Raw genomic sequence first — 13,083 nt, forward strand, 5'->3', positions numbered from 1 at the left:
TTCCAGAAGCACCCAATCAGCACCACCACCACCACCGGAATCAGAAAGCCAGGCTGCACATCCCGATGAACAGGCCATCAGTAGCAGCCCCACCATGCCTCTGGCTGCCTCTCCCCAGGCTTCTGGCATCCCACGGCGAGCCCGGCGAAGAAGAGAAGGAGCAGGGTCTGTCACAAGGACTCAGGTGGATAGAGGTGTTTTGGATTACTTGTCATCAGTGACTCGTGATGATGGGGAGGAGGCATATGGACGCAGTCTGGCACAGTATCTCAGGGCTATTCCCCGTGAGTTCCGGTTGCGTACAAGAGGGGCTATACAAATAGTCCTAGATGCCAGTACCCCACCCAATAATCCCAGGCCTGTTTTTGCTTTTTTAGAAAGGTGGCAGCTTACAAATGATAATCCAATAGAGTCACATGTAAGCCATCAAGTGCAAGGTGAATCAGCCTCTCATCCTCCACAAGCTCCTCCTCCTACTCAAGCACGGATGCCTACACCTCCGCCACAGCTAGCATCACTCACAAATGTGCCTCATCAAGGCCAATATATGGGCGATAGTGCACATGCCCAATATGGCCACTTGAACATACCCAATGTTGTTGGCTGGCCACAACATGGGTATGGGCGACATGGCCATATTGGGGAATATAGTCATTTTGGTCAGCCCTACACTCAGGACAACCCTCAACATTTACAAAATTTACAATACCAAAACCCTCAACTGGATCCTGGAAGGTTCCAACAGAATCCAGGTCTGTCTGCCACCACACATGCTGACACTGAGGTTGGCCAGCAACCTAGGCAAGCAACCCAATCTGGACCACCGCCTTCTCCACCCCCGACCTACCATCATTTGTAGTTTTGATTTTGTGACACAGTGAGTGCCTTCTATTTTTTTATTAAAAATTTTTATGTTTGGTTTTATATTTGGACATTGATATGTGAGGATAACATTATACCATATGTTTGAAATATGGTTTTCTCATTTTCATACAAACCAAAAAATAAAAAGTTCCATGCTTAAGCAGAATGACTCCTTGTTAATGTTAGGACATGTTACGTAATTTGTTAGCTAAATATAACAGGAAAACAATAGCAAAAGAACATACCCAAAATCGGGAAATGAAGAGAGTTTATGCTAGGAAAATCTAACAACAATACAAAGATAATGCATCCTCTTGACAGGGAGTAGCACCCTGAGGTGACACTAAATAAGTTGGTAAATCATCACGTACTTTAAGTCATCAAGGGGACGATGGGGAGGGAGGGTCCTAGGGCAGGGAAGTAACTATGCTGATTCTAGGAACAGCAACATATCATTGTTTAGACATACAATAACGTAATGATAAGCCGCTCCTCTCAAGAAATAGGTTTGTGCATTCTGGTGTCCGGAAACGTGACCTCAGGGTGCCCAATATCACCAAAAACAATAAAAAAACAAGGCCCATCCAAGAATATGGCAAATAATTGTCAGGATGGCTACGCAGACATGATTCGAGATGGGGGAAATGTCCTTTTAGTTAGCCTTTGCCTCAAAAGTGGATGGACCAACATTCTTGCCCCTCCTTCGCGGATCCACAATCACAGGATATGCCTCTCAAAAACGTCGGAAGAAAACACAATTGAAAAGCACACGCTCAGTGGTGGTTCAATGCCAGTCTATCTGTCATGTTTGTCACAAAGCACAACTAACACAAAACAAGCAACAAATGTTGGGTAAAGTTGGTAGCCTCACAATAAATAGGTGTCTGGCTGCTGTTTTTAATTTATTACAGGCCTAAAAACCGTTATTTGTCCATTTTGCTAGCCGCCAACAAAATATCGCCAGACGGATGTCAAACGGATTTCGAACGGACGCTCACATGCGAGGAAATCGCATCCTCGCATTACAATCGGATTACAGACGGATCAGTGTTTAGGAAACATTTGTGCGATTCTCGTCCGTATAAAACGGACCGATTTTTTAGACGTTGTGTGTGACGCCGGCCTAAGCTCAATATACAGCTAGGCTCCTTCAATTCAGGATTAGTGACGGAGCCAAATTTTTTAAATCTGACCAGTGTCACTTTATTTGGTAATAACTATATCCCAGTGAGTTTGAGGCTGTTTTTTCATGGCACAGTATAATTTATAATGGTAAATTTAGGTCGATATGTTTTGTGTTTATTTATAACAAAAAAAAAATCAGAGATTTGACAAATATGTAAAAAAAAATAGCAATGTTCAAACTTTGAATGATTATCCCTTTAATCCAGAGAATCATACCATAGAAAAACATTAATAAATAACATTTCCCACATGTCAGCTTTACATCAGCACAATTTGTAAAACGTTATTTTATTTTGTTAGCATTGTAGGTTTAACCCCTTAGTGACCGAGCCAAATTTTTGAAATCTGACCACTGTCACTTTATGTGGTAATAACTCTGCAACGCTTTAACAAATCCCAGTGATTTTGAGATTGTTTTTTCGTGACACATTCTACTTTATGATAATGGTAAATTTAGTTCAACATTTTTTGTGTTTATTTATAAAAAAAATCAAAAATTTGAGAAAAATGTTAAAAAATTAGCAATTTTCTAAATTTGAATGATTATCCCTTTAATCCAGATAGTCATACAACAGCAAACCATTAATAAATAACATTTCCCACATGTCTGCTTTACATCAGGACCATTTGTAAAATGTTATTTTATTTTGTTAGCATTTTAGGAGGTTTAAAAATGTAGCAGCAATTTTTCATTTTTTCCAAGAAATTTACAAAATTTATTTCTTTAGGGACTTATCCATGTTTGAAGTGACTTTAGGGGTCCCATATATTGGGAAACCCCCAAACGTGATACCATTTTAAAAACAGCACCCCTAAACATATTGAAAACTGCTGTCAGGTAGTTTATTAACCCTTCAGGTGCTTTACAGGAATTAATGCAAAGTGGTATGACAGAAATGAAAATGTGTATTTTTACCACCTAAATGTTGCTAACTTCTAAACAGATTACTACAGCCGTCAGACTCTAAGGCCGCTATTTGGTCATGAATTGCCATCGCAAACATCAGGACCACACAATCATGATCTGAGGGCACCAATTGGGATAAAGAGGAAGCCCCCACACTCTGTTAACCATTTATAATGATGTAGTCACTATTGACAGCAGCATCTAAGGGGTTAAACAGATTTAGAAGGTGCAAATACTGATCGTGGCTGGTACAGCAAGTTGTCAGCTATAGTGTACAGCCGACAGATGATGGATTGTCATCTGTATGGGGATACTATTCTCTTATATCTAAGGTCAGTTAAAAGACGTATTGGCGGTCATTAAGGGGTTAAAAATGTAGCAGTAATTTTTCATTTTTTCAAGGAAATTTACAAATCTTATTTTTTAAGGGACCTACCCAGGTTTGAAGTGACTTTGAGGGTCCTATATATTGTAAAACCTCCAAAAGTGAGACCATTTTAAAAACAGCACCCCCTGACATACTGAAAACTGCTGTCAGGTAGTTTATTAACCCTTCAGTTGCTTTTCAGGAATTAATGCAAAGTGACATGACAGACATGAAAACGTGCATTTTTACCACCTAAATGTCTCTAACTTCTGAACAGGTTACAACAGCTGTCAGACTCTAAGGCCGCTATTTAGTCGTGCCATGGCAAACATCAGGACCACAAAATCATGATCTGAGGGCACCAATTGGGATAAACAGAAAGCCCCCCACACTCTGTTAACCATTTAGATGATGTGGTCACTATTGACAACATCTAAGGGGTTAAACAGATTTGGACAGTGCCAACAATGATCGTGGCTGATGCAACAAGTTCATATAGTAACCTCGGGCACACATTAAGTAGAGAAGTCAGGTTGCAATTGAAAAAAGGTTTATTTCATCAAATTCAAATCCAGGGTTTCACAGCCAAGGATAAACAGAAGAGAATGTTTAAGCAGAAACGAACATCCCAACGTTTCGGCTTAATTAGCCTTTATCAAGGGTGCATTCTGCATAGTTGAAGACACGAGCATGCGGCTTGTCCCAGGTGAACTGGGCCATCATCACCACATAAAAGAAAAACCTCTGAACATCAACACTGAAATGAGGAGACATTAATCAGATAAGTAATTGTTATCACAGGGTAGAAGGACTGGTGACATATAGAACTGCGCTCCCTTGACAACACAAATACGGCGAAACACTCTTTTTATGGGGCTTGGTTTTGAAGGACACAGTATTGGGAGCAGTTTTTTTCCTGAGGCTTTGGAGACTTTTCTCTTAGTTTCTGCTAACAAAAAAAAACTTGGCCAAAAGACTCAGTGTGCACACAGTCTTATATGGTATATCGTTTCAGAACATTTTGGGAACTTAGTATGAAAAAAGAAAGTTTTCTGTGCGCTGCCATTTTCAGTAATCCATGACTTTATTTTTCCCTTTATGGACCTGCGCGATTGTGTCCCAAGCTGTAGACACCCATTTTATCTTGTGCCATCTTCATCACAAAAGAGAATATAAAAATCTTCAACATCATCGCTGAAACAATAGCGATGGCACTTATCAGATGAGTATTTTTCAGGTATCACGTTGCCTGCTGAGTTTACTCCAAATGTCGGAAGGCGATGTATGGAACTGCATTCCCTTGACAACACGTATATGGCGAAACATTCCTTTTGTTGGAGGTTGTTTTTGGCAAGGCTGTGGAGTCGGAGTAAAATCAATCGACTCTAAAATATATAATCTATTGGGTGCAGTAGTGCAATGCAGGATGTCGTGTAAATGTTTTCATAGGAATTTGGGAAGGTTATGAAATGTTCTATAAATGTCTGTTCTGGTCCTGATCTAAGGATCTCTGCTTGTAGTTGAGATGAATCTGTGCTGCACTTTATTCACATGCTCAGTAGTGACCGATGCTGTGGAGACGGAGATGAGATGAATATGTGCTGCCCTTTATGTACATGCTCAGTAGTGACCGATGCTGTGGAGACGGAGATGAGATGAATATGTGCTGCCCTTTATGTACATGCTCAGTAGTGACCGATGCTGTGGAGACAGAGATGAGATGAATCTGTGCTGCCCTTTATGTACATACTCAGTAGTGACCAGTGCTGTGGGGTTGTAGATCTGTGCTGCACTTTATGTACATGCTCGGTAGTGACCGATGCTGGGGAGTAGGAGATGAGATGAATCTGTGCTGCACTTTATGTACATGCTCAGTAGTGACCAGGGCTGTGGGGTTGTAGATCTGTGCTGCACTTTATGCACATGCTCAGTAGTGACCGATGCTGTGGAGACAGAAATAAGATGAATCTCTGCTGCTCTTTATGTACATACCCAGTAGTGACCGATGCTGTGGAGTCATAGATGAGATGAATATGTGCTGCACTTTATGTACATGCTCGGTAGTGACCGATGCTGGGGAGTAGGAGATGAGATGAATCTGTGCTGCACTTTATGTACATGCTCAGTAGTGACCAGGGCTGTGGGGTTGTAGATCTGTGCTGCACTTTATGTACATGCTCAGTAGTGACCAGGGCTGTGGAGTAGTAAATGAGATGAATCTCTGCTGCACTTTATGTACATGCTCAGTAGTGACTGATGCTGTGGAGACAGAAATAAGATGAATCTGTGCTGCACTTTATGTACATACCCAGTAGTGACCGATGCTGTGGAGTCATAGATAAGATGAATCTGTGCTGCACTTTATGTACATGCTCGGTAGTGACCGATGCTGGGGAGTAGGAGATGAGATGAATCTGTGCTGCACTTTATGTACATGCTCAGTAGTGGCCAGGGCTGTGGGGTTGTAGATCTGTGCTGCACTTTATGTACATGCTCAGTAGTGACCAGGGCTGTGGAGTAGCAAATGAGATGAATCTCTGCTGCACTTTATGTACATGCTCAGTAGTGACCGATGCTGTGGAGACAGAAATAAGATGAATCTGTGCTGCACTTTATGTACATACTCAGTAGTGACCGATGCTGTGGAGTCATAGATGAGATGAATCTGTGCTGCACTTTATGTACATGCTCAGTAGTGACCAGGGATGTGGAGTAGTATATGAGATGAATCTCTGCTGCACTTTATGTACATGCTCAGTAGTGACCGATGCTGTGGAGACAGAAATAAGATGAATCTGTGCTGCACTTTATGTACATACTCAGTAGTGACCGATGCTGTGGAGTCATAGATGAGATGAATCTGTGCTGCACTTTATGTACATGCTCAGAAGTGACCAGGGCTGTGGAGTAGTAAATGAGATGAATCTCTGCTGCACTTTATGTACATGCTCAGTAGTGAGGCAGGGTTGTGGAGTAGTAGATGAGATGAATCTGTGCTGCACTTTATGCACATGCTCAGTAGTGAGGCAGGACTGTGAAGTAGTAGATGAGATGGATCTGTGCTGCACTTCATGCACATGCTCAGTAATGAGGCAGGGCTGTGAAGTAATAGATGAGATGAATCTGTGCTGCACTTTATGTACATGTTCAGTAGTGAGGCAGGGCTGTGGAGATGAATCTGTGCTGCCCTTTATGTACATGCTCAGTAGTGACCGATGCTGTGGGGTTGAAGATCTGTGCTGCACTTTATGTACATGCTCAGTAGTGACCAGGGTTGTGGAGTAGCAAATGAGATGAATCTCTGCTGCACTTTATGTACATTCTCAGTAGTGAGGCAGGGGTGTGGAGTAGTAGATGAGATGGATCTGTGCTGCACGTTATGTACATGCTCAGTAGTGAGGCAGGGTTGTGGAGTCATAAATGAGATGGATCTGTGCTGCACTTTATGTACATGTTCAGTAGAGAGGCAGGGCTGTGGAGATAGAGATGAATCTGTGCTGCACTTTATGTACATGCTCAGTAGTGAGGCAGGGTTGTGGAGTGGTAGATGAGATGAATCTGTGTTGCACTTTATGTACATGCTCAGTAGTGATCAGTGCTCTGGAGTTGTAGATGAGATGAATCTGTGCTGCCCTTTATGTACATACTCAGTAGTGACCGATGCTGTGGAGTCATAGATGAGATGAATCTGTGCTGCACTTTATGTACATGCTCAGTAGTGAGGCAGGGTTGTGGAGTGGTAGATGAGATGAATCTGTGCTGCACTTTATGTACATGCTCAGTAGTGACCAGTGTTGTGGAGTAGTAGATGAGATGAATCTGTGCTGCACTTTATGTACATGCTCAGTAGTGACCGATGCTGTGGAGACGGAGATGAGATGAATCTGTGCTGCACTTTATGTACATGCTCAGTAGTGACCGATGCTGTGGAGTCATAGATGAGATGAATCTGTGCTGCACTTTATGTACACGCTCAGTAGTGAGGCAGGGTTGTGGAGTAGTAGATGAGATGAATCTGTGCTGCACTTTATTCACATACTCAGTAGTGATCAGTGCTGTGGAGTCGTAGATGAGATGAATCTGTGCTGCACTTTAGGCCGGTTTCACACGTCAGTGGCTCCGGTACGTGAGGTGACAGTTTCCTCACGTACCGGAGCCACTGACACACGTAGACACATGGAAATCAATGCATCTGTGCAGATGTCATTGATTTTTTGCGGACCGTGTCTCCGTGTGCCAAACACGGAGACATGTCAGTGTTCGTGGGAGCGCACGGATTACACGGACCCATTAAAGTCAATGGGTTCGTGTAAAACACGTACCACACACGGACGTTGTCCGTGTGCAGTCCGTGTGCTGTGCAGGAGACAGCGCTAGAGATAAGCGCTATCCCCCTACGTGGTGCTGAAGCCGCGATTCATATCTTCTCTGCAGCAGCGTTTGTTGTAGAGAAGATATGAATAATCCTTTTTTTTTGTTGTTTCTTGTGTTTAAAATAAAGATCCCTGTCAAACCCCCTGTGCGCCTGCCCGCTGTTATTAAGATACTCACCCGGCTCCCTCGCTGGCGCTGCTTCCTGTACTGGCCGCACCTTCTACTGTATGAGCGGTCACGTGGGGCCGCTCATTTACAGTAATGAATATGCGGCTCCACCCCTATGGGAGGGATCTTTATGTTAAACACGAGAAACAACAAAAAAAAAAAGGATTATTCACATCTTCTCTACAGCAAACGCTGCTGCAGAGAAGATATGAATCGCGGCTTCAGCACCAAGCGGGGGGACAGTGCTTATCTCTAGCGCTGTCTCCTGTACGGTGCGTGTGGTACCCAGTCGGCACACGTGTGCCACACTGATGTGCCACAGAAACGCACGGGCACACGGACACGGATAATTCCGGAACCGATTTTTCCGGTACCGGAATTATCTGGACGTGTGGGACTGCCCTTATGTACATGCTTAGTAGAGAGGCAGTGTTGTGGAGTAGTAGATGAGATGAATCTGTGCTGCGCTTTATTCACATGCTCAGTAGTGACCGATGCTGTGGAGTAATAGATGAGATGAATCTGTGCTGCCCTTTATGTACACGCTCAGTAGTGACCGATGCTGTGGAGTCATAGATGAGATGAATCTGTGCTGCACTTTATGTACATGGTCAGTAGTGACCGATGCTGGAGTGGGGGAAATTGAGAAGTCGGAGATTTGGCTTACAGACTCCACAGACCTGTTTTTTCAAGGAGTTTTTATTCGCTATTGAGGAAATTTTGAAAAACAGTAACAGAAATGAATAAGAAATGTTTCCCATGCACCGAGGTGTTCTGGTGAATGTTTTTAACCCCTTTCTGACCTTAGACGTACTATCCCGTCGAGGTAACCTGGGCCTATCTGACCCTCGACGGGATAGTACGTCATAGCGATCGGCCGCGCTCACGGGGGGAGTGCGGCCGGGTGTCAGCTGCCTATCGCAGCTGACATCCGGCACTATGTGCCAGGAGCGGTCACGGACCGCCCCTGGCACATTAACCCCCGGCACACCTCGATCAAACATGATCGCGGTGTGCCAGCGGTATAGGGAAGCATCGCGCAGGGAGGGGGCTCCCTGCGGGCTTCCCTGAGACCCCCGCAGCAACACAATGTGATCGCGTTGCTGCGAGGGTCTCTTACCTCCTCCTTGCAGGCCCGGATCCAAGATGGCCGCGGCATCCGGGTCCTGCAGGGAGGTGGCTTCACTGCGCCTGCTCAGAGCAGGCGCCGGGAAGCATAGGAAAAGTGCACGTCAGATCGCTGATCTGACACAGTGCACAGCAAAGTGTCAGATCAGCGATCTTACACTATAACATGATGCCCCCCCCTGGGGCAATGTTATAGTGTAAAAAAAAAAAAAAATTCACATGTGTAAAAAAATTTTTTTTTAAATCCCCCCCCCCCCAAAAAAAAAAATATTGTTCCTATAAATACATCTAAATAAAAAAAAAACAATAAAAGTACACATATTTAGTATCGCCGCGTTCGTAACGACCCAACCTATAAAACTATCACTAGTTAACCCCTTCAGTGAACACCGTAAAAAAAAAACGAGGCAAAAAACAACGCTTTATTCTCATACCGCCAAACAAAAAGTGGAATAACACGCGATCAAAAAGACGGATATAAATAACCATGGTACCGCTGAAAACGTCATCTTGTCCCGCAAAAAACGAGCCACCACACAGCATCATCAGCGAAAAAATAAAAGTTATAGTCCTCAGAATAAAGCGATGCAAAAATAATTATTTTTTTCTATAAAATAGTTTTTATCGTATAAAAGCGCCAAAACATTAAAAAAATTATATAAATGAGGTATCGCTGTAATCATACTGACCCGAAGAATAAAACTGCTTTATCAATTTTACCAAACGTGGAACGGTATAAACGCCTCCCCCAAAAGAAATTCATGAATAGCTAGTTTTTGGTCATTCTGCCTCACAAAAAACGGAATAAAAAACGATCAAAAAATGTCACGTGTCCGAAAATGTTACCATTAAAAACGTCAACTCGTCCCGCAAAAAACAAGACCTCACATGACTCTGTGGACTCAAATATGGAAAAATTATAGCTTTCAAAATGTGGGAACGCAAAAAATATTTTTTGCAATAAAAAGCGTCTTCCAGTGTGTGACGGCTGCCAATCATAAAAATCCGCTACATAACCCGCTATAAAAGTAAATCAAACCCCCCTTCATCACCCCCTTAGTTAGGGAAAAATTAAAAAAATGTATTTATTTCCATTTTCCCATTAGGGCTAGGGTTAGAGTTAGGGCTAGGGTTAAGGCTACAGTTAGGGTTGGGGCTAAAGTTAGGGTTTGGATTACATTTATGGTTGGGAATAGGGTTGGGATTAGGGTTAGGGGTGTGTCAGGGTTAGAGGTGTGGTTAGGGTTACCGTTGGGATTAGGGTTAGGGGTGTGTTTGCATTAGGGTTTCAGTTATAATTGGGGGGTTTCCACTGTTTAGGCACATCAGGGGCTCTCCAAACGCAACATGGAGTCCGATCTCAATTCCAGCCAATTCTGCGTTGAGAAAGTAAAACAGTCCTCCTTCCCTTCCGAGGTCTCCCGTGTGCCCAAACAGGGGTTTACCCCAACATATGGGGTATCAGCGTACTCAGGACAAATTGGACAACAACGTTTGGGGTCCAATTCCTCCTGTTACCCTTGGGAAAATACAAAACTGGGGGCTAAAAAATTATTTTTGTGGGAAAAAAGAGTTTTATTTTCACGGCTCTGCGTTATAAACTGTAGTGAAACACTTGAGGGTTCAAAGTTCTCACAACACATCTAGATAAATTCCTTGGGGGGGTCTAGTTTCCAATATGGGGTCACTTGAGGGGGTTTCTACTGTTTAGGTACATTAGGGGCTCTGTAAACGCAATGCGACGCCTGCAGACCAATCCATCTAAGTCTGCATTCCAAATGATGCTCCTTCCCTTCCTAGCTCTGCCATGCACTCAAACGGTGGTTCCCCCCACATATCGGGTATCAGCGTTCCCAGGAAAAATTGGACAACAACATTTAGGGTTCAATTTCTCCTGTTACCCTTGGAAAAATACAAAACTGGGGGCTAAAAAATAATTTTTGTGGGAAAAAAATTTTGTTTTATTTTTACGGCTCTGCATTATAAACTTCCGTGAAGCCCTTGGTGGGTCAAAGTGCTCACCACACATCCAGATAAATTCCTTAGGGGGTCTACTTTCCAAAATGGTGTCAATTGTGGGGGGTTTCAATGTTTAGGCACATCAGTGGCTCTCCAAACGCAACATGGCGTCCCATCTCAATTCCTGTCAATTTTGCATTGAAAAGTCAAATGGCGCTCCTTCCTTTCCAAGCTCTGCCATGCGCCCAAACAGTGGTTTACCCCCACGTATGGGATATCGGCGTACCCAGGACAAATTGTACAACAACTTTTGGAGTCCATTTTCTCCTGTTACCCTTGGTAAAATAAAAGAAATTGGAGCTGAAGTAAATGTATTGTGAAAAAAAGTTAAATGTTCATTTTTTTTTAAAAACATTCCAAAAATTCCTGCGAAGCACCAGAAGGGTTAATAAACTTCTTGAATGTGGTTTTGAGCACCTTGAGGGGTGCAGTTTTTAGAATGGTGTCACACTTGGTTATCTTCTATCATATAGACCCCTCAAAATGACTTCAAATGTCATGTAGTCCCTAAAAAATATTGGTGTTGTAAAAATGAGAAATTGCTGGTCAACTTTTAACCCTTATAACTCCCTAACAAAAAAAAAATGTTGGTTCCAAAATTGTGCTGATGTAAAGTAGACATGTGGGAAATGTTATTATTAAGTATTTTGTGTGACATATCTCTGTGATTTAAGGGCATAAAAATTCAAATTTCAAAATTTTCACCAAATTTCCGTTTTTTTCACAAATAAATGCAGGTAAAGTCAAAGAAATTTTACCATTATCATGAAGTACAATATGTCACGAGAAATCACTGGGATCCATTGAAGCGTTCCAGAGTTATAGCCTCATAAAGGGACAGTGGTCAGAATTGTAAAAATTGGCCTGGTCATTAACGTGCAAACCACCCTTGGGGGTAAAGGGGTTAAGGAGCATTTGGGGGCTGTTCGCTCAGTGTGATAGCCATATACAGTTTATTGTGTCCAATGCATCAGAGACATTTTTGGAATTTAGTGTGACCGTTTCCTTTGTGTTGCCATGGTCAGCGACTTGTAACTATGGTCCTTGACAATATAATTATGGTGAAACGCTCCTATTTCAGGGGGTTGTTTTCGGGAGCTTTGACAAACTGCAATAGAAATGTATTTGAAGAGTTTCCCAGACAGGTTTTTTTTTAGTTTTTGGAACAGAAACTGAGCAAAAATGCCCAAGTTTTTAGGAGTTTTGTTTTTTCCTGGAGAATTTATTGACTTTTCGCTGGAAAAACTCCGCAAAAAGACTCAGTGTGCACAAAGTCTTACACAGGTCATCGTTTCAGATTTATTTACATCTTTTGAGGGGGATCAAGAAAGCAAAAATCCCAAGAAGCTGAGGGCCCCGGCACCACGTAGGGTCTGTGGGGTCGGGAGGAAGACGATGCTGGTCCGTACCAGGGCACCTTTCCGAAGGGAAAACAGAGTAACTTTTGCTACGTTTTCCAGGGGGATGGCCAAAAACAGCCGGGTCCAAAGAGGTTAAAATCCAAAACACGTCGGATACATTGACATATGTTAGCGCCATTTTTTGTGATGATGATGCAAAGTGCAAACAACTAATGTGACCTGTGATCAGGGACTAAGAGCAACTCTGCACTAGAGCTATGCACAAAGCAGACCCTGCAGTGTGGGACTTGTAGTACCACACCATCATACAACCCTATGCACCGACTCCAGCACACTGACACCGGATCACGCAGCTCTCTGCACAGCCACCACCTTCCACAACCCCATGCTGCACACACTGACAGCTCCCCAGCTCTGCGCTGCAGCTTACCTGCCACGGTTCACTCTACGCATGCGTGGAGTCTATCGTTCGCCGGACAAAGGCTCTTTTTACATTTCTATACTCTGATTGGCTGACGCGCTTCACAGAGCCGCTCTCGTTGAATCATGGGAATTGAAGTTTTTCTGCTCTTCTCAGCTGTGTGAAGTAAATTACATAAAAACTACAATTCCCAAAATCCTCGGAAAAATTAGTATATGTTATTTTCTCCGTTATTTTTCCCCGCAAAACTTTATTAGTTTTTGTTCATTTTATTGTGGCTGCTGTTATG

The 13,083-nt window shown here is 43.0% G+C and overlaps 1 protein-coding gene across 3 annotated transcripts in view; it reads right to left on the bottom strand.

Annotated features, from left to right (window-relative positions):
- Positions 1-12,862, bottom strand: part of LOC138637783 (zinc finger protein 660-like) — a 40,680-nt gene extending 27,818 nt beyond the window's left edge. The window contains exon 1 of one of the 3 annotated variants that reach the window (XM_069726711.1): positions 12,804-12,862. In XM_069726711.1, coding sequence (XP_069582812.1) covers positions 12,804-12,826 — 23 coding nt within the window. In that variant the 5' untranslated portion in view covers positions 12,827-12,862. The remainder of the gene's footprint in view (positions 1-12,803) is intronic. The other 2 variants (XM_069726715.1, XM_069726702.1) reach the window with 2 other exon arrangements.
- Between the last annotated feature and the right edge of the window lie 221 nt (positions 12,863-13,083).

This window comes from Ranitomeya imitator, chromosome 1 (assembly GCF_032444005.1).
Source record: "Ranitomeya imitator isolate aRanImi1 chromosome 1, aRanImi1.pri, whole genome shotgun sequence".
Lineage (NCBI taxonomy): Eukaryota > Metazoa > Chordata > Amphibia > Anura > Dendrobatidae > Ranitomeya > Ranitomeya imitator.